We start from the raw sequence: 27,723 nt of genomic DNA, 5'->3' as shown, positions 1-27,723 counted from the left end.
TGTCCCAACTTCTCGTTAAAAATACCAGGTTTTGTCGTAAGAAAAACATCTGCAATATGTCCCAACATCTCATTGAATATATCCATGTTTGTTGCAAGAAAAATGTCTGTTTAATGTCCTGATGTATTGTTAAAAATACCCAGTTTTGTCGGCAAAAAACATATCTGTCCTTTCATATCTTTTAAATTACATGATTTTGTGAGCAGAAAAGTATCTGCAAAATTTCCCAACGTGTCATCAAAAATACCTGGTTTTGTTGACAGAATAGCAGCCACTAAATGTTCCAGTGTCTCATTAAAAATGCTTTTGTTGGTTGGTTTTGTTGCCAGAAAATGGCTGCTAATTGTTCCAACATGTTGTTAAAGATACCCAGTTTTCTGAAGAACTTTTACTTTTCATGCTTTAAGTACATTTTGCTGGTTAAACTATTATACATTTACTTAAGTCAGAGTTTGAATGTGGGACTATTGATGTAATGAGTATTCTTACACTGTGGTATTGGTACGTTAGCTTAAGTACAAGATCCGAGGACTTCCTCCAACTCTGCTAAAAACATCCTCCTCCGTTTCTGTGGCATTAGCCACCCAGCTAGCATTTTTTGGTTCTAGAAATGTTAAGAGAATGGCACAATGCAACCAATTCAATGTTTTTAGAATGTTTTTGGTGGCAAGTTTTCTTTTAGTCCCCAGAATGTTCTTAAAGTTAGGGTAACATTCTTAATAAACATAATACATTTTTATTTATTTATTTTGTTGTTAGATTTTCACATTACATTCCATTTTCATAAAAAAATGTTCTGTAATCTCAGGCCTTAATAACATATTCTGAATGTTGCTTTGAAAACATAATTCCTTTGTTCTCATGTAACATTGTGGGAACATTTTTATAATAGAACACTCTGATCTGTCACTTCTCAACACCACAAAACATCCTCAGAATATTGCAGTGAAAATATGTCTTAGTCAGCATTTAACCTTAAAGGCATGAACAACACCTCAGACATGCCTCCCCCGGTCTGTGGCATTAACCACCCTTCATACAAACAGTGGAGGCGCACAAGATATATTGCGCAACAGAGCAAAGTCTGGCCTCCGCCTCCTCCTCGCACGTTTTTGTGAGCAGAGCAGTTCAGCCAGCCATTCATCCAGCTCCTGCTGATAGAGCAGCATTCCTAGCGAAGCCCTCGGAGAGCAGCGATGTTTTCCTGCAGAGCGGCCTGGCAGAGGTGTGGGCCCGTGGCGCGGAGAGCAGCCTACAGGTTGCCCCGGGATGGTGAGTTCCATCACTGCCATCATCACCAAACACACACCTAAACTCGTTTCCCCCGTTTTTACTCTCCCTCTGTGGTCATCGATAAACGTGACGTGTTCTCTTCGCCATCTGTTGCCTCTTGACTCAAACCGGTGGAATAGTACATTTTGTCCTCGTGCGCGTTTCTCCGCATAGCTACATCACCATGCCGGAGAATCAATGGCTGCGCGTGCGATGTGAAGGTCATCTCGGCTTTTTAGCTCAAGTTTGACTGAAAGGCGACTGTGGGCCATGTTTGTGCCTCTTCTTGAAGCAGTGTGATATTTTAGGCCGGACGTTTAGCTCACTGAGATCACTGAGATGTGGCCACACTTTGAGCCCTGCTTGGAGTGTTTCATAATGACTCCAAACACACTCCACACAATGCAGTGTTAAAGAGGGCGGCAGACTGCCAGATCTAATCAGTCAACCGTACTTTGCCAGCTTGTTTCCACACTTGACACAATAGAAGTGCTTTGATAGGTTCTTTTTAGAACCAGTGTACCTGTGGTGGAACCATTAACACGTAGACGAACGTGGCACGCGCTGTCCTCACTGTGAAGTGAAGGCCGTTGGAAGTGTCCCATGATTTTGGCATGTATACATGTGTATGTGACCTTCACCAGGCTGAGAGTCGCGTGGAAACATGGTTGCCGCTGTTCGTCACGTGGTACGCTTGTATGACTGTGAAGTCATGTAATGAGTGCAGAGGCACGAGAAGCTATACGTTCAGAGGATGTCAGCGTGCGCCACGAACCGGCCGGTGGCTGCAGCTTCTCCTCTCATCTCCGATGAGCTTACATAACCGTCAGATACTCATGGAAACACGGGATGGTGTCGCCTTTAGCACCATTTCCTCTGTTTTCACTGTCTGGCATCACGAACATGCGGGTTCTAGTTCCGCCTAAAAGAACCTGCAGAGTCAGAGGAAGTCTTCTTGCCAGCTGTCCGCCACTGCTGGAATGTAACTGAGTGCATTTACTCAAGCACTGCACCAAAGTATGAATTTTAAGGTAGTACTTCACTTGAATATTTTCTTTTCATGCCTCGTTATACTTTTACTCCAATACATCTCATAGGGAAATATTGTGAATTTTACATTTTACTACATTAATATGACAGCATTATTTACTTTACACATTAAGATTTTTGCATTCAAAAATATAACAGTCATAAAACATACTGTTTTGTTATATCTAAAGTTACCGTTAATTTAAACAAGTACAACTGAGATGATTAGTTGATAAGTAAGCCAATTCACAGAAAATGAACTGCCAATTACTTTGATAAATATTTTAGTCTTTTTTATCATTTTGAAGTGGGGCATGCTACTCTACATTTAGATTTGATTTTGTTTTTCTTTTTTTTAATTTTGAGTATTTTTAATGATTTTTTTGTTGTTGGTTTTTTTTGCCTTTTTGGCTGTGCTTTCTTTAAAAGATTTTTCTGTGTTTACTTGTACTTTTTTTCTGATGGAAACATTTGCTCCACATAATATATTCAAGGACCATTGGGAATTTGAAAATCCAATGATAAATTGGGTTTTTACAGCCAAGTCATTTTGACAAGTTAAAAAGATTGGTGCTAAACTAAAACAAAATAAGCAATTTAGTTATATGCCCTAGGCCTAAATAAAAAAACAAAAGTTCCTCCCTAGTGTTCAAAACCTTTTTGACATACCTCCTCTGTTCGGCACCACCCCTTCCCCTCTCATAAATAACCAACAGTCCCTAACAGCTTAATAGAAAATACAAACAGACAGGACTGTAACAAACACCAGATCAACTAAAGGCCCACTTACAAGCTTTTTCTGGAACTTTCAGCTGTGAAAAAAAGAAGTGGAGCTTGAGGTTTGCATTCTTTAGCTCATGCTGGGCTACATTTAGCCTCTGACTGCTCAGGTGTAGTAGCTAATACATGTTAGTGGTACGTAAAAATCGTTTTTCTCCTTCCCTAATGTCCAGCCTGCCCCCCCCCGTGACTGTCCTGACCCGACTGCTTCCCCTTTTGACTTCTGCCCTAACAGAAAGTCTGTGCCTAAAAAAAGACAGTAGCATGGCTAACCTTCCTTCAAGGGCTTGCCTGCCAGGCATGACAGGGGGCCTCTAAGGAGGTTACATCAAAATAACATCCACTATAGATCCGCTATGTACCCATCAGTGATGAGACACACATTCAGTCCCTTCCCAGTGCTCCCACTAAACCAGAGGATGGTATCATGGTCTAATCCTGTGACTTCTTGACCTGCGTCCCCTCCACTGCTTGTGAGTTTTCACCACCTTATCCCACTCACTGGAGCCTGACTTGAGCCGATTAGCCAGTATAAATAACAGGGTGACGGGGAGTGTGTCAGAGCCTTGCGCTCTGGATTAGTTCCTGAGAATATGAAGAGTTTAATACCCTCAAAACTGGACAGGACAACGCTCCATCAAAACTAAAACCTCAGCTACTAGCTGATAATGAGACATTGTTGTCCTCATACAGGACACAGAGTCATTAAAACCAATGTGAAGGCAGCAATTTGTCCTGTTACTGACTTATTTATTTTCTCAAAGGAATTCATTTGAGAGTATTTTGGGGTGCAGAATCCAATGATCAAGCATAGTATGGTATAGAATGTACTGCATTTAAATTTAGAACATGTGCATTTGCCCCCCACTTCCAAATAAAAGCATGATGGTACCAGATTACTTATTTTTTGAAAAAAATTAAGACATTCACACCATAAATTGATGCAGAAAAGGCACAGAAGTTCTTCTGAGTGCAGGAAATTAGTGTATGTGTGGCAGTATTGGACAGTTGGGGTTGGGAGCAACAGTGAACTTCTATTTTCTTTCTTTTAAATGCATGTGTCCTTTTGTATCATTCTGTGATCTCTCTCTAAATTATATAAAGCAGCAGGGGTAGGTAATTGATCTGTTGAGCTGTTCGCAGATGATCAGATCAGACTGATGGATGAAAGGAGTGGCTGTTTGTGAATGAATGCAAACTTTTAGACCCAGCAGAATGAACAGTTAAGTTTCACTTTCATGCGCCTGTAGTTCTACTGCTCCATCTGTGCCCAGAGTATGCTCCGTGCTTCAAGAGTGGAGTGCAGTGAATATCTGACTAGTATATATATTTCAGCAGTGGTCCTAATGATTGGTCCAGCAATAAAAATAGAAAAAATATTTGTGGCGGCAAATGTTTTAATTATGGCAGGCTGCCACATATAAATGAACGTGTGGGGAAACCCTGAAAACTCTTTTGTATCCTTTTTTTCCCTACAAATATTTCTTCTATAGTATATTTTTGGGTTTACTTTGTTTTCTATACAGGCAATCTAATATTTTCTTTTCTTCTTATTGTAGGTTTAGACCTAGCCTACATTCATTTGCTCTGTACCAAACAGTTGTAAATTGTGCTCAGCTGCATGTTGTCTGTAAGTGTGATTCTGTGGTGTTTGTGAAGGGTTTAAGTGAAAGCTGATGTCAAAAGAATTAGTTGGAGGTGCTGGCCCTGGCCAAGGTTTTTCCACAGCTAACAAAATGTGCTTGTTTGCCTTTTTATTAGTATTTGGTCTGGGAAGAAAATGCTTTACTAAACTTAACAAGATGTTTGCTTAGTCAATCGCCTCGGGACTAGTTCACCTGGAGCTGCAGCAGGGACTCGGCCAAACCTCATTGCGGTATTTTTATAACCGGTTGAAACCAAACGAATGTCTTCTCTTTCCAAAGGTGAGGAGCAGAGTGCGTCATCTCGCAGGCGCCAAACAAGTGCTGACACGCATATTTTTGGCAATCTAAATCTATTGTGCTCAATCCAATCAGAGAGGGAGGCATCATGAGCCCACAGAGCGCTTTAGTGTAAGTGGGATTGGTGAGAAAGCACCCTGAGACAGACACAGCTGAAGATTATAGGTTTGTGCAGCACATTATTTCTACCCTGCTGGATCTTTTCAAAGCCACCAGGGTCCGGCCACAGGGTCAGCACATGCAGGTAGCGCAGCTGATGGGAACTGTGAATGCAGGGTCTTGGATCCTCTGTATTCTGTCACTTTCAGCAAATGTGTCCCTCTATTAACCTCCTCTGATACACGTAGAGCTCAAAGTTAAAACACACAAGGAAGGCTCAATTATAGAAAATATTGAGTTATCTAATAATTCACAGTTTTAGTAAAATCTAACATGTGACCTTTAACCCTTTCCAGCTGTGCCGCGGCGGCAGATGTCCTCAGTTCCTGGTGGGTCAGGGGAGAACATAGTCTACGCCCTGCTGTGTAGTGGAGCCTTTGTTGGTGCTGTGTCATACGTAAGTTGTGCCATTTAAACTTCAACATGATACAATGATATTAATCCCTAATTCAACAAGGTTGACAGTGCTAACCTTATTTCCTCAAAGGGTTAACCACCAAAGATGTTCATCATGTCACTCATCTGTTTTTTTTAACCAGCGTTTCCCTCAGAATTAGTTTGTGTGCATCACTGGCTGACAGATAGAAGGAACCACAGCAAAGTTTTGTGTTTTTTTAGTGTTGTTTTTTTTCTTTTTTAACCCTTTAAAACCAGGATGACATTTCTTGTGCTGCTTTCAGATGCCTTCACAAGTATTTAAATTTTATCTAAGAAATTTACTAAATTCATATAATTGAAAGATTTTACTTTTAAAACCTTGTATCTGACTTTAAATGTCAAATGGCAACATCCTGGCCTCCCTGGACTTGGGATAGGAGATATGGCTTAAACATAATATTGAAATATTTTTAGGCTATATCATGATGTGCCATATTTATTTCGATATTTTGTAATCTCTAAACTACTATAGACTACTAAAATGCAAGATTATTAAATGAGTTCAATTACAATAAGTTAAATAAAGTAGATTCTGTCAAACATTGTTAAAGTACTGTTATAATGAAGGTGAAAACAAAGTGCTGTCATAATTAAATCAAAGTAGATCCACTTGAGCTTTTATTTTGAAGTACCCAGTGTTTGCTTTAACTTAAAGCTTTTGGTTGACGGTAAGCTGTTAGCAGTCGGCAAAAAGTTAACCTGTTACTGCCGCACCTTTAGTGTGAGGATTTATTCACTGTGAACTGTGAACAGACAGCTCTTCAGTTCATATATTTACCATATCTGCAAGTCACACTGGTGCTCTGTGGTCAAAAAATGTGACTAAAAAGTGGATGCCTGGAGCTGTGAAGATACAAAAACATGCCATGTGTGCTTACATTATCGTTCAGTTAGAGCAGCTCAGGAGTGTGTGAGACAAATCATGTTTTAGTCTTTTTTTCTGTGTGTATCTATGTGAGGGAGAGAGCCGAAATGCCAGTGACTTAAAAAAAGTGTCAATTTATGCTTTCTTTTTTTCTCCTTTTTTTTTTTTTTCTTTAATCCCACGTGAAACAAGATGATGTGAAATTTTTGTATCTGGATTTGACCATCTGAAACTGGGCAGCCTGATTTTATTCTATTTAATTTTTTACTGAAATGTGGATTTCTGGATCTGAATTTGTGAACATTAAAAATATACATACATTTTTTTCATAGTTTAATTTCATAGAGGTGAATTTATATCTGAGTCCAGCATGAGTCAATCTTGTGAAAAGAAATCATTTAGTGTCAGGAATGAGAAAGAATGAAGAGGTTTTTGACTCTTTCCTCTCTCCACAGGCATACAACACTGTGACCTCAGACCATGCCAGGTTCAATCATCGTGTAGAACAAATCAAAAGCAGACCCAAGACAGAGTGGGTACCTAAACCATGGCCTCCTAAGAGTAAGTTTTTCTCACCTGCAGCTTGAATTTTCCACCCACTTTACCAGACTAAGAGCAGATCCCCTCCACTCCCTCACTGAGTGCTCTGTGACAAACCACAAAGGATTCTTGATAAATGCTGTTCTTGTGCTGCAGGAACAATGTATAAACAATGTGTATGCAGGAAAACCATGCATACACCTTTAACATCCCATAAAATGTTATTTATAAAGGATGAACGTGTGCAGCTCACACATCCTTCAGAGCAGTGTACACGCAGTTTCAGCTGAGATGGCTGCAGATAATACGATAGGAGATTAAAAATGACTTGAGATGAAAACTAGGTTTGTCAACTTCACTGATTGTTTCATTTATTTTGCAGCCATCACTGCGTTCTGTAAAATGTCAAAGGCATATTTATGAAATGTTGTTGTCGTGTAAACGGCCCCTTAGTCTGACCTTGTATTTGCTGGCTTTATTTTAGATCTGCCTCCAGGTTGGCATTTTTTTAAAATTTGAAACTCCAAACTTATCAAGTCTTAAAGTAAAAGGCTTTTAAACATTTCTTTCTTTAGTCAGTAGTGATTGCTGTTTTGTGGTGTTAAAATGACGTAAGTTGCCATGGAGGAAAAATTTGGGCTGTCTCATCATGATTCAGTAACTTGCCTAAAATGAAACTTTGTCGAGTTAGAGTGCTCTCTGCCAGCCAGTGACTGTACCGCTAAAGAACATTTAACGGACTGGACAGGAAAAGACACGTTTACTGTGTCTTCTTTATTTAACAGTTATTCATACAGGTAGTCTCAATGAGACACAGGTCTCATTCTCGAGTTTCAGACAACATGAAATATAATAATTAGTTACAGACAGATTTATCAGTATAGTAAATACATTTCAATACTAAAACCAGGAGCAAGTTTCCAGCAATGCTTTTTCCAGGTTTTCCAAGGTATTAACTGTACTGTTTTTTGTTGATCAAACTGTTTGTGTTTTTTTCTTTTTATTTTTATAGTCAAAGGTCTAGGTGACATCTCACAACAATTTTGGTAGTAAGAATTGCCAAGTAAATGGCAAAATTAAAACCTAGTATATGGCTGGACAGTGATTTTGGGGTGAACTGTCCCTTTAAGAAAGCAAATTACTCCTCACATAAGGTAAATACCACCAAAGTAAATGACAGTGACATGAGCTTACTATCTAATAATCAGTCCCCTGATGTAGAGAGCAGAAGAGCTCTGTGCTGTGATCAGCACCATGTGTGAGGAGAAAATCTGTGGACAGCTCCTGGTGCTGAAATCAGGTCAAACAAACAGCAGATGAAAAATGAAACCACTTCATTGGATTAAACAAAACGCTATGATCCTTCATTGAAACACAAATGTATTTATTTGCCTCTGTCTATCTGAAAATGTAAACAGTGACTAAATGATATTGTTTTACAGCAGAATTAAGCTCTGGTGCATATGCAGGAGATAAACTTTATCCTTTATCAAAAGGTGCAGACTTTGTGTGTGTACTTAAAGCAGACCGTTGTGTCATAATGTACATTTTTTTATTATATTGGCTAAAGGTCAAAGATAGGTTACTGCACACAATACTACTTGCTACTACTTGCACTGTGATCAGTCTTTGCTGCTCTGCCATGCTGTGAGCAAGCAGATTGTTCACCCCAAGCAAAGGATTGTGGGACAGTCTCCGATTATCCCCTGCTTATTTCAGCTGTGACATTCCCCACTGACACAACACACACATGCAGAGACTGAGTGTAGCTGCCCAGCTCAGTCTGCTGGGAGAGAACCCATCCTGTTAGAGACTGCACGCATGGACGCACACACACACACACACACGCACGCATGCACAGCCATGTTGCCTGCTCTCCTGTGTATGTATTTTTACCTCTGCTGCTACAGTGCTTCAGGACAGTCTACAGTTAAACAAATTTAGGTTTTTGAGGCAGACTAGAATGACTTCTGGACTTTTGTCAAAGTGGTTTAACAGTTAGGTCTTATTACATATTGTTTTATTTATTTATTTATTTATTTATTTATTTATTTATTTATTTATTTATTTATTTATGTATGTATTTATTTGACAGTGTCACCTTGGGTTCCTGAAAGTTGTGATGGATATTTTTCAGTTTTCCTGAAATGCTATAAAAACTAAACATTTATAAAATATTTAATGGATTAATTTGCAGAGAGAACAGTCATAAATTGCTGCCCTCATGCAAAAAAGAATTAAATCCAGAATTACATAGGAAAGAAAACCGTTCCCCCAAGTTTTTAACCTAATGATCTTTGTTAGCAGATTGAATTTACTTTATTTTCATAGAGAAGGTGCAGATGGTTCAACAGAAAGTCTTAGAGTGGAGGCTCCCCCCCTGCTAAAATGATCACTGGCAGAGTACAGACACCTGCTGCAGAGAGCACTTTAATCAGACTGAAAACAAGTTTTTTTTTTCTCTTGTCAAGTTACTCACAGAATGAATGTTTATTTGTGACACCAGAATGAATATTTATTTGTGACAGCTGATATCCCCTTACTGCCTGAGAGGTCATTTTAAACGTTGAAAGCGATGGTCAGCACAGGTTAAAAGAAATTCATCTATACTACCAACGTTAGTTTCTGAACTCAGAGATTCACTATCCCCAAATAATTTTTCAAATTCAGACACATTATTTTTACTTGCATGAACATCTAAAATGCCAAAGTTTAGATCTGTCTGTGTTAAAGGAAAGCAGTGCTGCAACACCAGCAGGCTGACATGGACAAAACAGAGTGTGGTAGAGAAATGACTGCAGTAGAAGAACATAGTGTTTCAGCATTATTATATTAAATATGCATAGATAGCGATCTTTAGAATTGATTAAGGACACCTCTCGTGACATCACTGATTTAGATGTTTTAACTTTTTAACAGTGCAGCAATACGTCTACCCAATGAGACTTAATGTTTCATTACATTTAATTGCTGTTTGTACTATTTGAGAAGTTTTTCCACCCTGGCTGAAATAAAATGAATCACCCATTCTGTCAAAAATGATGATTTGACAAAAGCTCGACATGAATAAATCTTCGATCCAAGCCATAAATGCATTGCGTCTGCCAAGAAGATGTCATTACTCAGTCTTTTCTGTCCCGTACCTCTTAATGTCCCTGTTCTAACCCCCCCCAATATAAACTCATTTCCTATAAACACAAACATCCTCTGCTCCAGCACACGGCATGTGTATTCTGTTTGAATATTATCAGTGTTTGTGATCACTGATAGTTAGCTGTTTATTTGTTCTGGCTAGTAGACTCTTAACAGCCCATGTTCTACTGCAGATGGATGAGATTAGTCTACACTACTGTTTACAGTAATAAAGCAGATGACTGCACAGATACCATTGATACATCACTGTGTACTGACAGTGATGCTGAGATAAACTCTCTATGTCAACTATGTGGTTTATGCAGAGTCAGGCTCACTGCTGCTATCAAGATCAATCATTTCTACTCATTTTCATTAAATGCAATAAAGCATCTTTTCCACAGCACAAAAAAACCCAAAAACCTGCTAACATCTGGCTTTTTAATGTGATGGGAAAGGTTACAGTGTTAACTCCCAGGTCAAATGATTGCAGTAGACAGAAGGTATTAACCCTTTGATTCCTGGAACAACATAACTTAAATAGTCCTACTTTCAGACGCCATTTTACAAGTATTTAAACCTTTGAACCCGAAGTACATTTGTTTCAATTTCAATACCATGGGGAAAGGGCAAATGTCAAGATGGCAAGAAATGTTCTACAAATAAGAAGATATTGTTAGATTAAAAAAAAATTTTTTTTAAAAAAGCTCTGGAAATGTTTTTTTTTCTGCAAAGCAAATTTTTAGCACCTTTTTTCCAGGGCATACCCTTTTTTATTTATTTTTTTTTTTTACCTTTTCTTGTTTTTATGCTAATTTTCAAGTAATCATTTTATCTTATCTGCTATGCTTTTTTAAAAAAAAAAACCCAAAAAAACAAAAACTAATTTCTTCTTCATTTTTGGATAATTTCTTCTTAACTTGCTCTTTGTCGTCTTCCCATGTTTTTGAAAGAAATTAAGCCAATTTTCAATTGGCAGTGATAAAAGTACAACACTTGGGTGAACAAGCTAATTTTAACCCCTTTACCAGCGAGATGCAATGATGTGCTGCTACAAAATGCTCAAACATCATCCCAAATTAGCCTGCAACGAGTTTAAGACTGAATAAGAGATATATTAAAAGTAACCTACGTAACATTTTTACTGGATTCCATGCTGCTTTCAACTGTTTGTTAACCTGTTTCCTGGCCTGTCTGTGACCGTGAACATAACACACCAGTAAAAAGATAACAGAAAGTTACACTCACCTTCTGCAGAGCCATGTGCACAGCTTTGCCCTACAGGCAACAAGAAAGGATTGACTCCTTTCCTTATGACCGATTTTTAGTGGTTTTTTTAGTGGGTTTTGACGACATGTTTAAAAAACCTGCTTACATGTGCTAATTTTGTTGCAAGAGAGGTATTAGAAACAATTGTATCTAGGGCTGAGTGTTGAAAAATGCAGCCAATTCCAAAGAATTAATCTAAATTGTTATTTATTATAAATTGATTTTAAGGAATCTTTGTCCATCATCAAACCACATTTCCCTTTTTATACAAGCATCTTTAAAATGTTATGGGCAGAAGTTAATTGCTTGTTAGAGGGTAAGTCCTGTGGTGTTATATTTATGTATATGTATATATATGTATATGTGTGTGTGTGTGTGTGTATATATATATATATATATATATATATATATATATATATATATATATATATATGTATATATATGTATATGTATGTATATATATATGTATATGTGTGTATGTATATATATGTATGTATGTATATATATATGTATGTATGTATATATATGTATATATATATATATATATATATATATATATATATATATATATATATATATACATATATAAAATGTAGAATATAATTTATAATATTTAAGAAAAATCATATCTACAAAGGTAAATAGTGGCCAGCATGTTAATTAGACATTGATTGAGATGTGTATCATTGTTTCTAAGATGAATGTAATCTTTTTCATGTTTTCAGATTCTGTCTGGAAGGAGAAACAGTTACGTTAACTTCTCAGACAGACAACCCTTAGTTCCCTCTTTTGCTAAACTGCATTTCTTTGCCACTCATCAACTGAGTTACTGTTGCTGCTGCTTGTTTCAGAATGAAACTTATACTGATGTTTCTGTTTGCTTGCAGGCAGTGATGATGAAGAAGAGGGTAAGTAGTGTCATCAGACATTTAGCATTCATTATCACTGCCTGACAACCTTCTGAATGCTCACTGAGATGCTGTCTCAAGTTCAGGGAAATTTTGGCATGAGCTTGATTGTGCTTCAAGTAATTTCACTAATTTAACATTAGCCGCGATGAAAGCTCATAATCACACTAATCACTCTGTTTTTACCACTCAAAGTTCCTAAATGACAGTCAACAGTGAAAAGGAAATTAAGATGGCTCCACCTAAAATGGAAATGATGTGATTGCAGCAGCAGTCAAATCCAACATATACAGCTGCAGTCTGAAAGATGTCAAGCTATTGTATAATAACAGCTTCAGGTCATGTCATCACAGTAAAACTCAGAGGGGAGCTGTAAATTCTTATTGTGGGATACTCTCACTGTACTTACAGGGGTTTCAAGGCAAGACAAAGCTGTCTCTCATTCCGCAATTGTGCCTTTTATACGAAACGGTGAGGCAGGATAAAGGCCTGATATTCCCACCTCAAGCAGGCTGTGTTAAAGAGGCTAATTAGTATTTTATTAAAAAGGGACCATCTACAGTTTAAAGTTATTGTGCTGCTCACTTGTAATGCCACGTATGCCTTACTGTGCTGAAATTTGGGGAAATCTAGACCCTCTTATTAAATTTTGGAAAAGAGCTCTTGGCGTGTGTTTACACCAAACATGAAAAAAATGTTGATTACTTGCTTGTATATGGTCTCTTGGAGCATTTTGAAACTCGTGAAAATTCGCCCTCAGCAGCTGTGGTTGTGCTAACATTAGCTAAGAGAGGCGGCTAACGGCTAACGTGGTTTATGATGAAAATCTCAACCGACAGACTTTTACAACACAGCCTCACACAAAATTTTAAAAAATTTCAATTTGCATGAATATGCATTTTTGTGTCCTTCGCGTCCGTTTGTCCCGCGTGCCGCCTGGCATAAATTCGCGTCTGTGTGTGTCTTTACATCGTCTTTGAATTTTAAACACGCAGTGCAAAGCACTCGCACCGCATCCGGTGTGAACGTATGGTTATGATAATACACAAAGCTGGCTATTTTGATTCCACAAATATCTTTTATAGGATCTTTAAATGTGTAGGCATTGTGTATTTTTAGAACATTGGAAATACTTTTTTGAGTTGTAAACAAAAGCCTTCCGGTCTGTATTTAAAAAAAAAAAAAAAAAAATTGAAAGAAGGAAATTATAATTGAAGAGGGTTGTTCACTTTTGAAACATGTGAAGTGAGAACGAATGTGAAATACAGATGTATTTTTTGGGCGTTTTGGGAGTCAAATTATGGAATAGACTCAGTGCTGAGTTGAAATTGTGCTGCTCTGAGTTTTAAGAATGCCTTAAAATGTAAAATGATTACAAAATATAATGTGAAATGATTATGTTAAAAAAATCAAGATTGATTATAGTGTGAAATAATAGAGGATTGCAGTTTAGAGTATGCTGTTTTTTTGTTGAACAAGAGGAATAGAAGGAAAAAGACGCACAAGACAAATGAAGCACACAATAGCACATGGTATAAAGTGATACTCGGAAGACAGACACAGACAATACAACACAAAAAGCACATCACACACAAAACAAAATAAAATGCTAGACACAATAGCGCATCACAAGTGAATGTTTGTCAAATTAAAAACAAGTTAAACAGTCCAGAGTTCAGGGTCACTGAGGACAGAGCTGAGCAGCTTTTAACTGTCTTTTCAGTGTGTTTTTTTTTAAACCTTTTTATTTTACTTAAGTTTTTCCAGAAGCAAGCGTACAAACCGTAACATTGTGTAACATTACATAACTGGTCCTTTAATGCAAAAAAGTGAAGACATTGCACAGTAAGAGGTGTAATATAATGAGGTTAATTGATGACTATTTTGTACATCAATCTGATTCATATCCAAGCTGTGTTCAAAACCGTTCCCTATAATGGAAAAAGTGCACTATATATTGTCTTCAACATTTTGCAGTAGTGTTCAAATTCTCAGCAGTTAATTTTATCCACTATGTAGTGCATTATAGAAAACCTGCAATGCACAACAAATATGAGTGTTTATATGATGTACCCTACATTTTTCATCTGTATACCATAATGCAATTATGTAGTGCACTGTTTAATAAACACTACATGGAGAATAGTTGAGTGAGTGAACGGTTTTAAATACAGCTCCAGTGTCCCTTATTTAGACATTTGTCAAGACTTTATATTTTAAGTCCTAATGATATTGAAGTTCCAGATATTCCAACCCTTCAATGTCTGTCCTGTTGTCATTGTCGATAATCAGTCGCCCCTCACAGCGCCAGGCAGAGTTTTCCACTGATTTGTAGCTTTTACAGAAAAAGCTGATTGCCCAGATGGCGAAATGTTGTGTTTCAGTCAATTCCATGAGGAAATAGTGCAGAGGATTGCCTCTGAGCATTAAGACAGATGTGAGGCATCCAAATAATTTCCAGCATCCTGTGAGGCTGAGCTTTGGCTTTAGACATATTTGCAATCCATCCTACTCTGTAGATGTAGATTTTATCTCCGACTTAACCTGGCTTCCAATCTGACCTCTCACCTCTCCTTCATTTTCTCCTCCTGACTTAAAGGCCTTTGGTCCTCTCCTCTGACCCTTTCACTCCTCATTGTGTCCTTCAGTCTGTTGTGTCAAAGGCTTTAGATAAATGCACTGTTGTGTTTTCTTCCAAATGTGAGTCATTTGCAGACATATCTGCTCCAAGTGAGACAAACTGGTGACTCTGTCATAAAAAGCTGATGACTTCTTCTCATAGAGCGATTGCCATCACCATCGCCATCGCCATCAGCAGCCCATATCCATGTTTCACTTGGAGAGCTTCTGTGGTTGTTATTTTAGATTGACACTGTCATTGATGTGTAAATTGGCTTTTTTTTTTTAAAAAAAAAAGCTAGACTTCTTTTTCTCCTCTCCTCTAACTCTCTGTGTCTTTACTCTTTCAGTGTAATGGTAAAGCTAAGGTCCTCTGTGGCCGCATGGATATTCGTCCTAGAACTGGACTCTTTGGATCTGAACAGGAAATCAAACCCCCTCCCTCCTCCTTCCTCCCCTCCTGTACCACTAAGAAAGAAAGAGAGTGCTCTGCTCAGCCTAAAACCTCGGGACAGTTCTGTGGAGGACATTGGTTCTCTGCTCCGCTCATCATTTTTTTTGTCTCTTGCTGCTAAATGTTAATGTGTAACTCTGTGAAGAGGAGAAATGGACTTGACAGAAGTCTCCAAAACCACTTTTGACAGACTTTTCTTTTTCAATGGACTATCTTGTAGTTAGACACCACTCTGGGCTAAATGTGAAAAAATGGCTTTGTTTTGTGGGACTGTGGCCAGTTTCAACTTGGCTTTTGAGCATATTGATGCTAACACATTAGCATGCACTATTGTGAGTGATGGTATTCCATTTAACACAAGGAGTGGGCAAAAAGCCAATACATAGTATACTATGTTTTTTTGTGGCAATATCAAATCCATACATTGATGCCAAGTATTGATTTTTTTAAAAAGAAATTATATAAATTATCACTGATGCATATACAAATTAAAATGTTTGGTAGCCAATCAATGGCTTTGTCAGTCCCCTATGAACACTTTTCTTTTTATCATAAAAAGTGAAGTGTCATTAACAGTCTAAACACATATTATTTGTGAAGAACAGATGTTTTTTTATGTCGCCAATTTTTTTTCCCTTTGTTTTCATCTACTAGGCACATTTGTTTAAGTTCTATGTCCAGAAAACTGTATTTATAATTATCTAAAATATATATTTAAAGTTATATTGCAGAAAAAAAATTAAAAAACATAACTTTTTCTAACTTTTTTTGCTTATTTTTTTGCTTATGTTTTGCTCAATTTCTGCTTATTTTTATAACTTTTTTTTGTACTTATTTTTGCTTATTTTTTTGCTTATTTTTATCACTTTTTTTGCTTATTTAATTTCTCATAACTTTTATAATTTTTTTTGTCTTTTTTTGGGCAATTGTTAAGTTGCTTGTTTTTGAATGAAACCGAACCAATTTGCCCCATTACCAAAGGGTTAACATAGACCTTATAGTCAGCGTTGTTTCATTATGCAGAAGACCTGTGGGAACGTTGTTGGTATTGCTAAAATACACTTTTAAATGGAAACTTACAGTGATGAAAAATCTTCTGAACTGGCAGAAACACCACTGTGCCAGCTGAATATCATCACTCCCAGTAGTCAGTGCTCCAGTGTTTGGCAGCAGTTGATTCATTTGCCAGTCTCACACAGCTTAGTGTGTTTGTGTTGATGGTTAATGTGGAACAAATGGTGGAGGAATCTCAGTCAAAGATTAAAGACGCACAACAACCCACCCGGCTGTCTCACTGTCACACTCACTCTCACAGTTCCAGATAACTCATAGCTTGTTAACTGGATGGTAAGAACCAAGATTCAATGTCACCCCCTCTCCCCTGCACCTTAACCTCCCCCTCTCCCCTCCTTCCTGTCCCCCTCTCCCCTCTCCTGTCTTTGAGTTTGCATGCAGTTTATGTAGTGAATGTGTCGCCTGTCTTTAGTTCAGATGAAGTATTTGCTGCGGCAGTGGTAATTTGTCATGTAGTACTTTCAGATCAGGCTGCTGGGAAAACATGATGATCTGTTAGTAGCTATGTTTCCATCCAACTGTATCGGTCCACACAGTGTGTGTTCAGGATGGCAGCACGGCTGCGGTTGTGTTTACACTGAATACAGTGGAAGTGTTGGCAACAGCTGGTGGCTGTCTGAAAGCACCTGACATTTGAAAAAATCAGAGCTATTACGCACATGAACAGTGTTTCTGTCATCTGCTTTGTAGAGCTGCCACTTTTTCCCCAAAACCCAAGTGTGAATGAATCAGACCCAACACTAATTTGTTAAAATGAATTCCAGTGAAACCCACCCACAGGAAGTACTTGTGCCCTTTTATTACTGTCAGCTGGTGTCTTTTAAAAGGGCAGCAAAAGGCTGAATCTTTTTATCAAAGGATTTTTGATTTATGATGTGGAATCCAAGTGCTTCCATGCATCACTTCTCAGGTTTCTCTGCTTAGCACAGCGCGCTAGTTTCCTACTTTTATGCATCAATGAAGAAAAAAAGTCTGTATTTTAAGTAAGAAGCGCATGCCTGAATGTACAAAACATGAGCTTTTGTACTAAGGCCCAAATCACTACACACTTGTTTCGCTCTGAGCACAAAATTAGCTTTTAAATAATATTATACATTATTATTATTTTCTTTCATTGAGCTTATTTTATTAATCAGCATCAGTCCTAATCATAAATATCAAATATTTTTTTTCTTCATGATGCCACTATGCTCTTAGATGGGAAAAAACAAACAAAAAAAAGAATTATATTCAAGATGCTACATGCAAAGGGGATTTTTGAGTATCACGGTCTGGGATATGTCAATGATTAGCAGCAACATTGATTGTGACAGTGCACCTAGTGGAAATGGCATGTATTTTCTCCATATGCCAAATATGGTAAAAATTATATTATCAGGTGGAAAATAGTAAAAATGACAAATTCCAAGGCAAAATAATAGAATGCATGTTTTTATGCTTTGATAGCTGTGGGATCAAAAACTGCATTGCATTGAATGGGTTTTAATAGTGCATTTTTTGCATTAAACAGTATAAATGTAACAACCTGATGATGAAAGAGCAAACCATATTTACCATCAGTCAGAGAACAATAACAATTATGAACAGTTTCTGCTAATGGCTCAGTAGCTAAAAAGTAATCTTACCAAATAACATGTTGGTTTTCAATTTCACAGTCTCTTGACTCCAAGACATTTGTTTGCTTTTCTCACATCCGTTTCTCATGAACTTCCAATCAGAGTGATTTCACTCACTGACAGGCTCCAACAACTCCAACTCCAACGTGCTGATTCAACTGAACACAGCCGAACAGTGCCAACAGTTTGGGACACACTGCAAAAACTAGGACTGTAGATGCTCTCAGACAGCCAACCATCTACTTGGTCTCAGGGCCCTAACACAGCTTGAATGGAAACTCAGCTACTAATCAGATATTCACAATATTATTATGTGAATATTATGCTGCTTTGAATCAAAATATCTCATTTGAAGAGGGATGTTTTGCTTGGTGTGTGTGTGTGTGTGTGTGTGTGTGTGTGTGTGTGTGTGTGTGTGTGTGTGTGTGTGTGTGTGTGTGTGTGTGTGTGTGTGTGTGTGTGTGTGTGTGTGTGTGTGTGTGTGTGTGTGTGTTTGTGTGTGTGTGTGTGTGTGTGTGTGTGTGTGTGTGTGTGTGTGTGTGTGTGTGTGTGTGTGTGTGAGAGAGATACACAATGATAAATATGATTAGGATGTGTAGCTGACTGCTGGCTGCTCACTGTCAGCCCTGTGAATCAACCCCATGCTCTGGCTAATCCACTCCTCCTGGCTCTTGTGTTCCAGCTGCAGAGGAGGAGGAAGCGGCAGCTGAGGAGGCTGCTGCAGAGGCTGAGGTTGGCGAAGAAGAGACCGGTGAAGCTGCTAATGGTGAGGCCGAGACTGTAGTGGAGGCAGTCGCTGAAGCAGTCGCAGAGGCCGCTGAGGTTGTCGCCGAGGTGGCAGAGGACGTTGCAGAGGTTGCCGGTGAAGTGGAGGCAGTTGCAGAAGAAGTGGCTCAAGAGGCGGAAGCTGTCGAGGAGGCCGCCAAGGCTGTTGCAGAACCTGCTGCCGAGGAGCCCGAGAGCAATGGTACGACTTCTTCACCTGATGAGGAGGCAGCTGCCTCTGAGGCCTGAGGTTCCGCACATTCACTACAGGGAGACACACACACTTTCTATCTCACCATCTTTAAAGTAGGGATGTCCTGATTCAATCTTAAACATCAGTATCAGAGCCAATCACGGCATTTGTTTACTGATCAGGAGCAGGGAATTTTTAGCTTATAGAGCCATCTGATCCTTTGTTTTAGGTCAGTTATCACACACGTTTTAATATATGCACAGCAACATGGACAGCTACCATTTTCAACACTCATTCACCCAGCTGTCTCTATCTTTCCTCTCTTAAGCTGTTGTGTGTGTAAGAGCAGGGGTAGACTGCAGACTGTAAATTTATGTTATTTACCAAAGTTATGAGCGCTTGTTTTCATTTCAGCTCAGTGTGATAACATTAGCGCATGGTGTTTCTCCGCCCAGCTCAGAGGAGAGGAGAGCAGTGAAGAGCTTACTGCAGCCATACTCACCCTTGCTGATACGCGAGCTTCACGAACAAATAGTCAACATGGCTTATGTATTAATGAAGTGTAATCCACCTAAAAGATGTGAGGACAACAAAAATAAACACTCAAGGGAATACAGTTCATTCACGTAACTCAGACTCAGGCTGCATCAAAGCATCTCTCTTAAAGGGACAGACCAAAAAGGCTGATGCATTACAGAGCTATTCATTTATTCATATTGTCAAGCATAGGTCATACATTGGCTTGGTTTTTAATAACTTTAAATAAGCTTTCTTAAAGTGTGCACCGTGTAGCTGTATTATCTAGAAAAACAGAAGTATCAGATTGGAACTCGGTATCGTAAGATACTCAATATTAAATGACTCGGATGGGTGGCAAAAAAAACATGATTGGGACATCCCTAGTTTAAATCACTTTAAAGAACCACTGATAGCAGGTCTTTTTCTTCCCTCACAACACTGGAACAATAAAACTGATAACTTTCCGTCACTGGTAACTTTCAGTCACTGTCTAGATCCACTAGGTTTTAGCTGCTTCTCCTCAGGTGCCGGGGTTCACCTGTTATTCACCAATCTTCTTTATCTTCCTTATAAATGTATATTTTGTCTTGTATTTATTGGAGTGGGAAGAAAGGGCGGATTGAGCGTTTCTTGACGTAAGGATGACTTCTCCTGGTGTGCAGTGTAGATCACTGTGATGTGTATATCTGTTGAGATTATTATGGGAGCTAGAGATGTCACAAACCAGCAAATACATCTCAGCAGGCTCCTGTTGATTTACAGCTGCACGCCACAGTAAGACGTTTCCAAAGTGTCAGTGAGGTCTCCGTGTGGCTCATTCGCAGTTATGGGTGAAATAAATGTGATCACTCTGAGTAACAATCATCCAGTTTGGCCTTATTTCACAAAGTTAACATGACTTAAAACCAGCCAATTTATATCAGGTTCCACCAACCACACACAGGGAAACAGACGTGGAGAACAAGCAGGAACAAACGCTGTGATATTGTTGCTATCTTTTTGTTTAGAAGCCCCTACTGCTATTTTACAGGATTTGACCAAACGCTGTATTTCACTGAAACATCTGTAATGTTGTACTTCTTGGCCCAGGCATCACAGAGTAGGCTGATAATTGTTAAGCTGTGCCGCAGATTTGTAAATCCAGCAAGATGAGATGGCTGTGTACAAAATGTAACTGCTTAAGTGTGTTCTTTTCCATAAGTGTAATGTGCAACTCGTATTACTCATCAGGTGACCAACCCAAATGTGATCATATTTTTATTTTGCTTATAACTGGATAATGAGCACTGTGAACATTAAACGTTAATACAAAGTCATACAATAAAACCTTTATGAAGCCGGAAAGGTTTACTGCCGTCTTTAATTTGTCTCAATTGGTCTTTTTACAGAAGTAAAGTAAGGACATTGACAGCTATTCATTCCAGTTTACCCATTTAAAGTTCCTTTATTTTCTCAGAAATCCAACAATTTTCTGTAAATGATGGAAATTGACATCTCATATTGAATGCAAGTCTTCAGTCAGCTTACACACAAGCCTGCTCTCTTTGTTTTCTAAGTCAGCATTTTAATCAGCCTGATTAAATGCGTACTTAATAAATGCATTTCATATGCATTGCATTTCCTTCTCACTGCCCTCTGCACCCATTTTCTCTTTTCTACACTGTCACAATGCACTGGGAGTTTGGTATACATCAAAGCGCATCCCTTTTCCCTTGTCTTTTACTTTTACAATGGAAAGTTACAAGGTCAGTATGGACAACAATTTCAGAAAAGCAGTCATTGGCAACAAAGTCTTTGGATCTCAAGACTCCTTCCAATAATTCTGATTAACAAACATATTGTTTATAGTCTCTTTACAGATACAGTTTATCAGCATTCCTGTATTACAGACGTTATAAGTAACAAGAAATTGCATAGTTTGTCCACCTAAGAGGACTAACGATTTCTATAAAATGTCCAAACCAGTACGTGCTATATCCCCGACAACACATCTTTAATACAAACACACATTTGCTGATATATTTAACTGTTTCAGCCTCTCAGATCAGTATATGTATTAATTAGTCTTGGCTAGTATGTGACATTTCACACCTTTATACCTTTCTGAAATTTCAGCTGGGTATAAGGTTGATGATGTTATAAGTGTGTTGCGCTAAATCCCCCGACGGCAAGTGCACTGCTTACTCTTAGCTTTTCAGACAAATAAATACACAGTAGAAACCCACAAAATTTTAAGAAAAGTAATACACAGTTGTTTTCCTTATTAAACAGAAAAATACAGCTGTACACCCACCTTCCGGGTTCAGCTTTCTCTCAGTCATTGAAGACTGACAAGACTGCCTCCTTAATTTATCATAAAACACACTTCATTCAAACTTGATAGAAACTAAATAAAACTCAACCAAACCATCTTGGTTACTCTTACCAGTAATCTTAATAGATTAAGATGAATTACTAAATAGTAAATCCACTGTTCGCACAATCACCAGCTCTGGTTTGGTCCAAATAAATCCTTCATTCACCAAGTTAGATGCAAAAAATCATGCAGTTATTCCCCACAGTCTCTCTCTGTCTGCTGGCTGCCAGCTGTTGACAGTCCTGCAACTTCTCCCTCTCTGTTGCGTTGTCTTTCAGTTCATCTGCCTGTTTTGCTAGTAGAGACCGCAGACTGAGCTCTGGTGGCACATGCTGAACAGTATATACAATTGGTTTAATAGAAAGAGGAGCGCTTGTATTGATGACGGTATTGAAAAACATCCCTTTTATAAACACTTCTAAATCCCCTGGTATACTGTAATATCATGGTTCTGCCCAAGACGTATATTAACCTAAAAAATCATGCATTTGTGCCAATAGTCTCTAGAAGTGCATCCAAATCCCACAAAAATTGCCAGCTATTAATAGGTGCGCTGTTTTTGCTTTTGTCTGTATAGAATTTCTGTGTATAATTCCTTTTCTTTTACGGAAGATCATTGGTTTACGGCACTACATCAATGCCCCCTATGACTTGCACTCCTTACCTGTAATGCCCCCGTTTCTTTTTAACTTCTTCCACTGCTGGGAGGCAACATGACACCTGCATGTAGTCACACTCCACCAGATTTGCTTAAAGCCTCTCACAAATGTTACGTTTGGCTAACCACCACAAGTTGTCTGAGCTAAATGTGGGAAAATATAACTTGAGCATCAGTGATGTTTGGATGGCTGGATTTTGTGTTTCAGTGCTGCTGGCAGCTGCCTCTGCTGTACCAAAGATCACTGAAGTAAATGAAGAATTGGCACCTGCTGTTGAAGACATCAAAGAGTCCCTGGCACCAGTAGAGGAACAGCCTGTTGAAACTGCGCCGGTTGAGGAGGTGATTAAGTCAGTAGAGGAGGTTACTGCACCAGTGGAGGTTGCACCAACAGAAGAGGCTACTGCACCAGTTGAGGTTGAACCAGCAGAAGACGCTACTGCACCAGTAGACTTGGCACCAGCAGAGGAGGCCCCTGCACCAGCAGAGGAGGCCCCTGCACCAGCAGAGGAGGCCCCTGCACCAGTAGAGGTTGCACCAGCAGAAGAGGCCCCTGCACCAGCAGAAGAGGCCCCTGCACCAGCAGAAGAGGCCCCTGCACCAGCAGAAGAGGCCCTTGCACCAGCAGAAGAGGCCCTTGCACCAGTCGAGATTGCACCAGTAGAAGAGGCCCCTGCACCAGTCGAGATTGCACCAGTAGAAGAGGCCCCTGCACCAGTGGAAGTTGCACTAGTAGAAGAGGCCCCTGCACCAGCAGAGGAGGTAGCTGCACCAGCAGAGGAGGTAGCTGCACCAGCGGAGGTTGCACCAGCAGAGGAGGAAACTGCACCTTCCGCAGAGGCAGTTGCACCAGCGGAGGTTGCACCAGCAGAGGAGGTAGCTGCACCAGTGGAGGTTGCACCAGCAGAGGAGGAAACTGCACCAGCAGAAGAGGCAGTTGCACCAGCAGAGGTTGCACCAGTTGTTGAGGAGGTCCTAGCAGCAGAAGAGGCTGCGTCAGTGGTAGAAGAGGCCCCTGTAGAGCCTGTTGTCACCACAGCTGTAGCTGAAGAGCCTGTCACCGCTGCAGTTGTGGAAGAAGTTGCAGCAGCCCCTGCTACAGAGGTAGCCAGCCCAGCGATAGAAGAAGCAGCTGAAAGCGCTACAGAGACCGCTGAAGAAGCTCCCAAAAGAGAGTACCTTGTTGTGGTTCTGGAAGGAACACCTAAAACTGAAAAACGGCCCAAGGTTCTGGGAGTGGGGTCCATGACCGGTAGAATCATCCCAGCTCCAGACGATGACGATGCTTCTGCTTCTGAGGTACCAGTTAACTTTGTTTTTAGACTGATTGATTAAAGACTCGATGTATGGATCATGATCAGTAAACAACAACAATTCATATTATTGAATACGGTACAATGAAAAGATTTTTTATGTTCAACCTAATAAACTTTATTGTTTTTTGTACTTATCATGATACCAATCATGATACTATCATCTGTTACCTGTTAACCTGTTGAATGTTCCAGACATGTGTTTTTGAGTATTCCACAACTGTACCAGTCTTTTGTTGCAGGCACCAAATTCAGAATCAGTGTATATTTATTTTTTAAAAGAACAAAGTTTATTAGTTTGAACATCAAATATCTTGTCATTGCATCATGTTTTTATTTATGCTTTATACAAAGTGCCAACATTTTAGCAATTGGGGCTGTAGATGTGATGAGCAGATGTCTCAGTCTTGACTGTAGAGTGTAACAGTGTTTTCAGAAAGGGTCAGAGAGACCCGTTCTGATTAACATGATATTTCGGTAAATTTTATGTAATGAAACGTATACCCCTGATCTCAATCAGTGGGCTCTTGAAAAGCACTCTAACATGGATTTTTAAACTCTGCTACTCAGGGTAGGCGACGTCTGCTTAGGATGCAAATGCAGTAGTTGCAAATAAGGTACTGAGTCTTTGATTATTTCTACTATGATAGAGTAGGCTGTAGACATGACACACTTCTCATTAAAATTAAACATTCCCACTCTCCACATCCACATTGCTTTACAACAGGTTCAAATACTCTAGGGATGGGTAGTTGGTTTATTTTACACTCCTCTTGACTTGTGTTTCTGTTCTCCATCACAGTAAACAGCTCCTGATTGATGACTTCTATCCTGCTGAAGAAGAGGATGTGCCTTTCTCCAACACTTACCCCTCCTCCCTTTACCTGTAAAACTGCAAGCAACTAATATGTAGTGCCAGAGTAAAGATGCACACTGTGTTTAGATCAATGTCTGCTTTATGGAACCATCATCCCAGCATATTAGCAGTGCCCATTATTGTGACACTTCACACCGATTTCCGTGTCTTGTCGGTAGCTGAACATGTCTGGTTTATCTTTTATTAGATAACATATCTTGTTACTTCAAAGAATTGCAACCTGTTTACTGTTGTGAACAAAACTGAGCCATACAGACCCACCTTTTTTTCTGTTTTTTTTTTTTTTTTTACTGTTACAGTGTTTACTGCCTCAAAATCACACCGGTGGAATTTTGTTATAATTATCACCACATCCTGTTAAAGGGGAACTTCGGCATATTTCAACACGGACCCTGTGTTCCCTTTTTTTGCATCCAAGTGACCCGGGGAACATTCTTCTGTACCTCTCACTTGTTCTGGGGTGTTTTCTGTCTGAATTTAGTTTGGAAAGGTGACTTATTGCTGGAAGAAAATGTTGGAAACGTTACTGAGAGTTGGAGAGAGGAGTGCTAGTAATAGTTTATGTTTGAGTCTCTAAAAGATTTCAATATCATGGCAGAATACTAAGCTAATTCCAACAATGTGAAAAAGTCTGCAAGATATCAGAACAGGACTTCTTGTAAGATACAGAAAAAAATTTTGTTTCCATGTAAGGTCCTTTTCTGTAACATCATCAGAAACTCTAAATAATCTAACCTGTCAATGGCAAAAACAAACAAATGTAAACTGACGGGTGCACCTGCCCAGAGTGATTACATCGCAGCCTGTTTTTCTGCTGCTGACTGCAGCACTCTCTCTCAATACTTGAACAAAAATGTGATTCCCATGACTCACAGAGAAACAAAAACAAGGGAAAATAGAGTCCAGGTTGTGAAATACCAGAGTTCCCATTTTACTCAGGTTCTCCACATACACTTGTACTGTGTGAACCATCTCTTAACCCTGTAAGACCAGAATCAACATCACTTCTGCGCTGCTTTCAGACGCCCTCATAAGTATTTAACCCTTTGAAACCTGAGCAAATTGATGCAAATTCTTTCAAAAACACAGGGTAAAAGCAGTGAAACTTGGTAAGAAATGTTCCGCAAATTGCAGGAAATTAGTAGATCTACAATTGTTGTTAAAGCTAGGAAAAAAAACCAAACTTTATTCATTCATATTGACATTTTGGCACAAATTATATCACAGAACAGTATAATTCTTAAGCCCTTTTTTCAGGTCATTTTCTTGCTTGTTTTTAACTTAATTTTTGTTTTTTGTGCTAATTTCCATGTCATTTTCTTGTTTTTTTTCTGTTTTGTTTTTTTCCCCACTAATTATTTGGTAATTTGGCGTTAATTATGTTGCTCTTTGCCTTCCCATGCTTTTTTTTTTTTTTTAAAGAAATTAAGTCAATTTGCTCAGATTTTAAAGGGTTGAAGAAGCAATGGGGTGTTTTAGTTCACCAGCATTCTTTACAGTACCCTCAGGTGTCTCCTTGGCTTCCCTTGGTGTGAAGATGAACAACTGGAAACGTGCTGCAGTTTGTCGTTTTTATGAAGAAGCACTCTGGCCCAGCAGCCCACATTCAGCAGCTACCTCACTGATCCTTGTGTTTTCAGTCTCTAAAAGGACACTACAGACCTCTTCTTGATGCAGTCACAGTGTTACACTTCCTAAGACTTCAATAAGCACATCCTTATAGCTGTCATTTGATCCTGTAAAACGGTATAAGGCAGACATTAGTTGTATGTTTTTTTTAAAAAAAGGTTGATTTTGCACTGAAATTGAAGAAGACTGCTGCTGCACTGTTCTCACTGAGTTATAACTCTAAAGCATGTTTCACCCTTGGCCACATCCCAGTGGCTGAGGTCACAGCTGGTCTGTTGCCTTTGACAGCTGTTGGAAAACACCAGTTGTGACATCTTTGATTTGGGTGTGGCCAGAGATGAAACCAGCTTGAAAGTTGTGATCCACTGAGAGCAGCGCAGTAGGTGTGTTTGTCTTCATATTCAGCGTAAAGTTAACTTTTAGGTGAGTTTGTTCCTCCTGAAGTTGGTAGACAATCTGATTATCCAGTGAATGTATTAACTGTTAGGAACATCTCCCTGATATGAAGTTGCAATCTCTTTTAAATGTTAACATAACTGAATATGAATTGTGCAAAAGCTCTTCGTGTGCGCTTTTTCTCCACATTTCCTCCTTAGCCGTTGATATAGTTAGAATGGTCAGTGTAGCTCAGTGTCATGGTTTAGTGAAGAACACTTGAATGAACTGTGATAGAGGAATGGAGAAGATACAGTTGCTCTTTGCTTTTTTTGTCTTTTGGAAGAGCTTTTCTTGTCATGCTGTAGCACTGTGATCTGTGTGGATGTGTGATTTAAAGGCATGCAGCAAGTCCGAAGTGATGTTACGGATGTCTGAAGACGAGTCTCCAGTGTGAAACGCTTTAAAAACTCTGTTGTAGTCATCTCTTCCTTTATTCTCTTTCAGATTTTTTCATCTCTGCTGTTTAACTTCTGGCTGTGCAATCTTGGTGTACAGGATTTTGAAATAGATTGTGGAGATAAATGAGGGAAGAACTGAATTTGACTGTTACTGTGTATTGAAAATGGATGTGTCCTTGATGGTCGTAGGCAGGTTTCTAATAACAAGACGTGAGTTGATGCCTTTGACTTAGTTAAGGACAGAAACTGTGACTGTTTAACACATGACTGTTTTAATTGTTTTCGCAAAATAAAGGGATTACACATGATATTTGTGTTGTGATTTTTTTAAAACCCATTTTTCCCAAGAACACAGCCACAATCTGTAACGTTCTCTTTTTTGACAGTTTATAGGAATAATTATCACTATTACATTTAATTTTTTGACAAATTTTTTGGCAGTCTATATCCTGACAGTAGCGTATGAGGCAGATAATTAA

At 38.9% G+C, this 27,723-nt stretch overlaps 1 protein-coding gene across 2 annotated transcripts; it reads left to right on the top strand.

The window, feature by feature from the left end:
- The first annotated feature begins 1,057 nt into the window (after positions 1–1,057).
- On the top strand, positions 1,058–27,552 carry mgarpa (mitochondria localized glutamic acid rich protein a). 2 transcript variants are annotated; one of them, XM_042492712.2, is made up of 8 exons: positions 1,058–1,272; positions 5,480–5,580; positions 6,942–7,047; positions 12,315–12,335; positions 18,781–19,065; positions 22,798–23,888; positions 24,473–24,519; positions 24,705–27,552. In XM_042492712.2, the coding sequence occupies exons 1-7, from the start codon at positions 1,197–1,199 to the stop codon at positions 24,506–24,508; spliced, it is 1,716 nt and encodes a 571-aa protein (XP_042348646.2). In that variant the 5' UTR covers positions 1,058–1,196; the 3' UTR covers positions 24,509–24,519; positions 24,705–27,552. The 2 variants fall into 2 exon arrangements, with proteins under 2 accessions (XP_042348646.2, XP_042348648.2); XM_042492714.2 differs by lacking the exon at positions 24,473–24,519.
- The last annotated feature ends 171 nt before the right edge of the window (positions 27,553–27,723 follow it).

Source organism: Plectropomus leopardus, chromosome 8, assembly GCF_026936395.1.
Source record: "Plectropomus leopardus strain MGB_pleo_1.0 chromosome 8, ASM2693639v1, whole genome shotgun sequence".
NCBI classification, from domain to species: domain Eukaryota; kingdom Metazoa; phylum Chordata; class Actinopteri; order Perciformes; family Serranidae; genus Plectropomus; species Plectropomus leopardus.
Note: the sequence above shows the minus strand (reverse complement) of the source record. Positions and strands in the feature narration are given on the sequence as shown.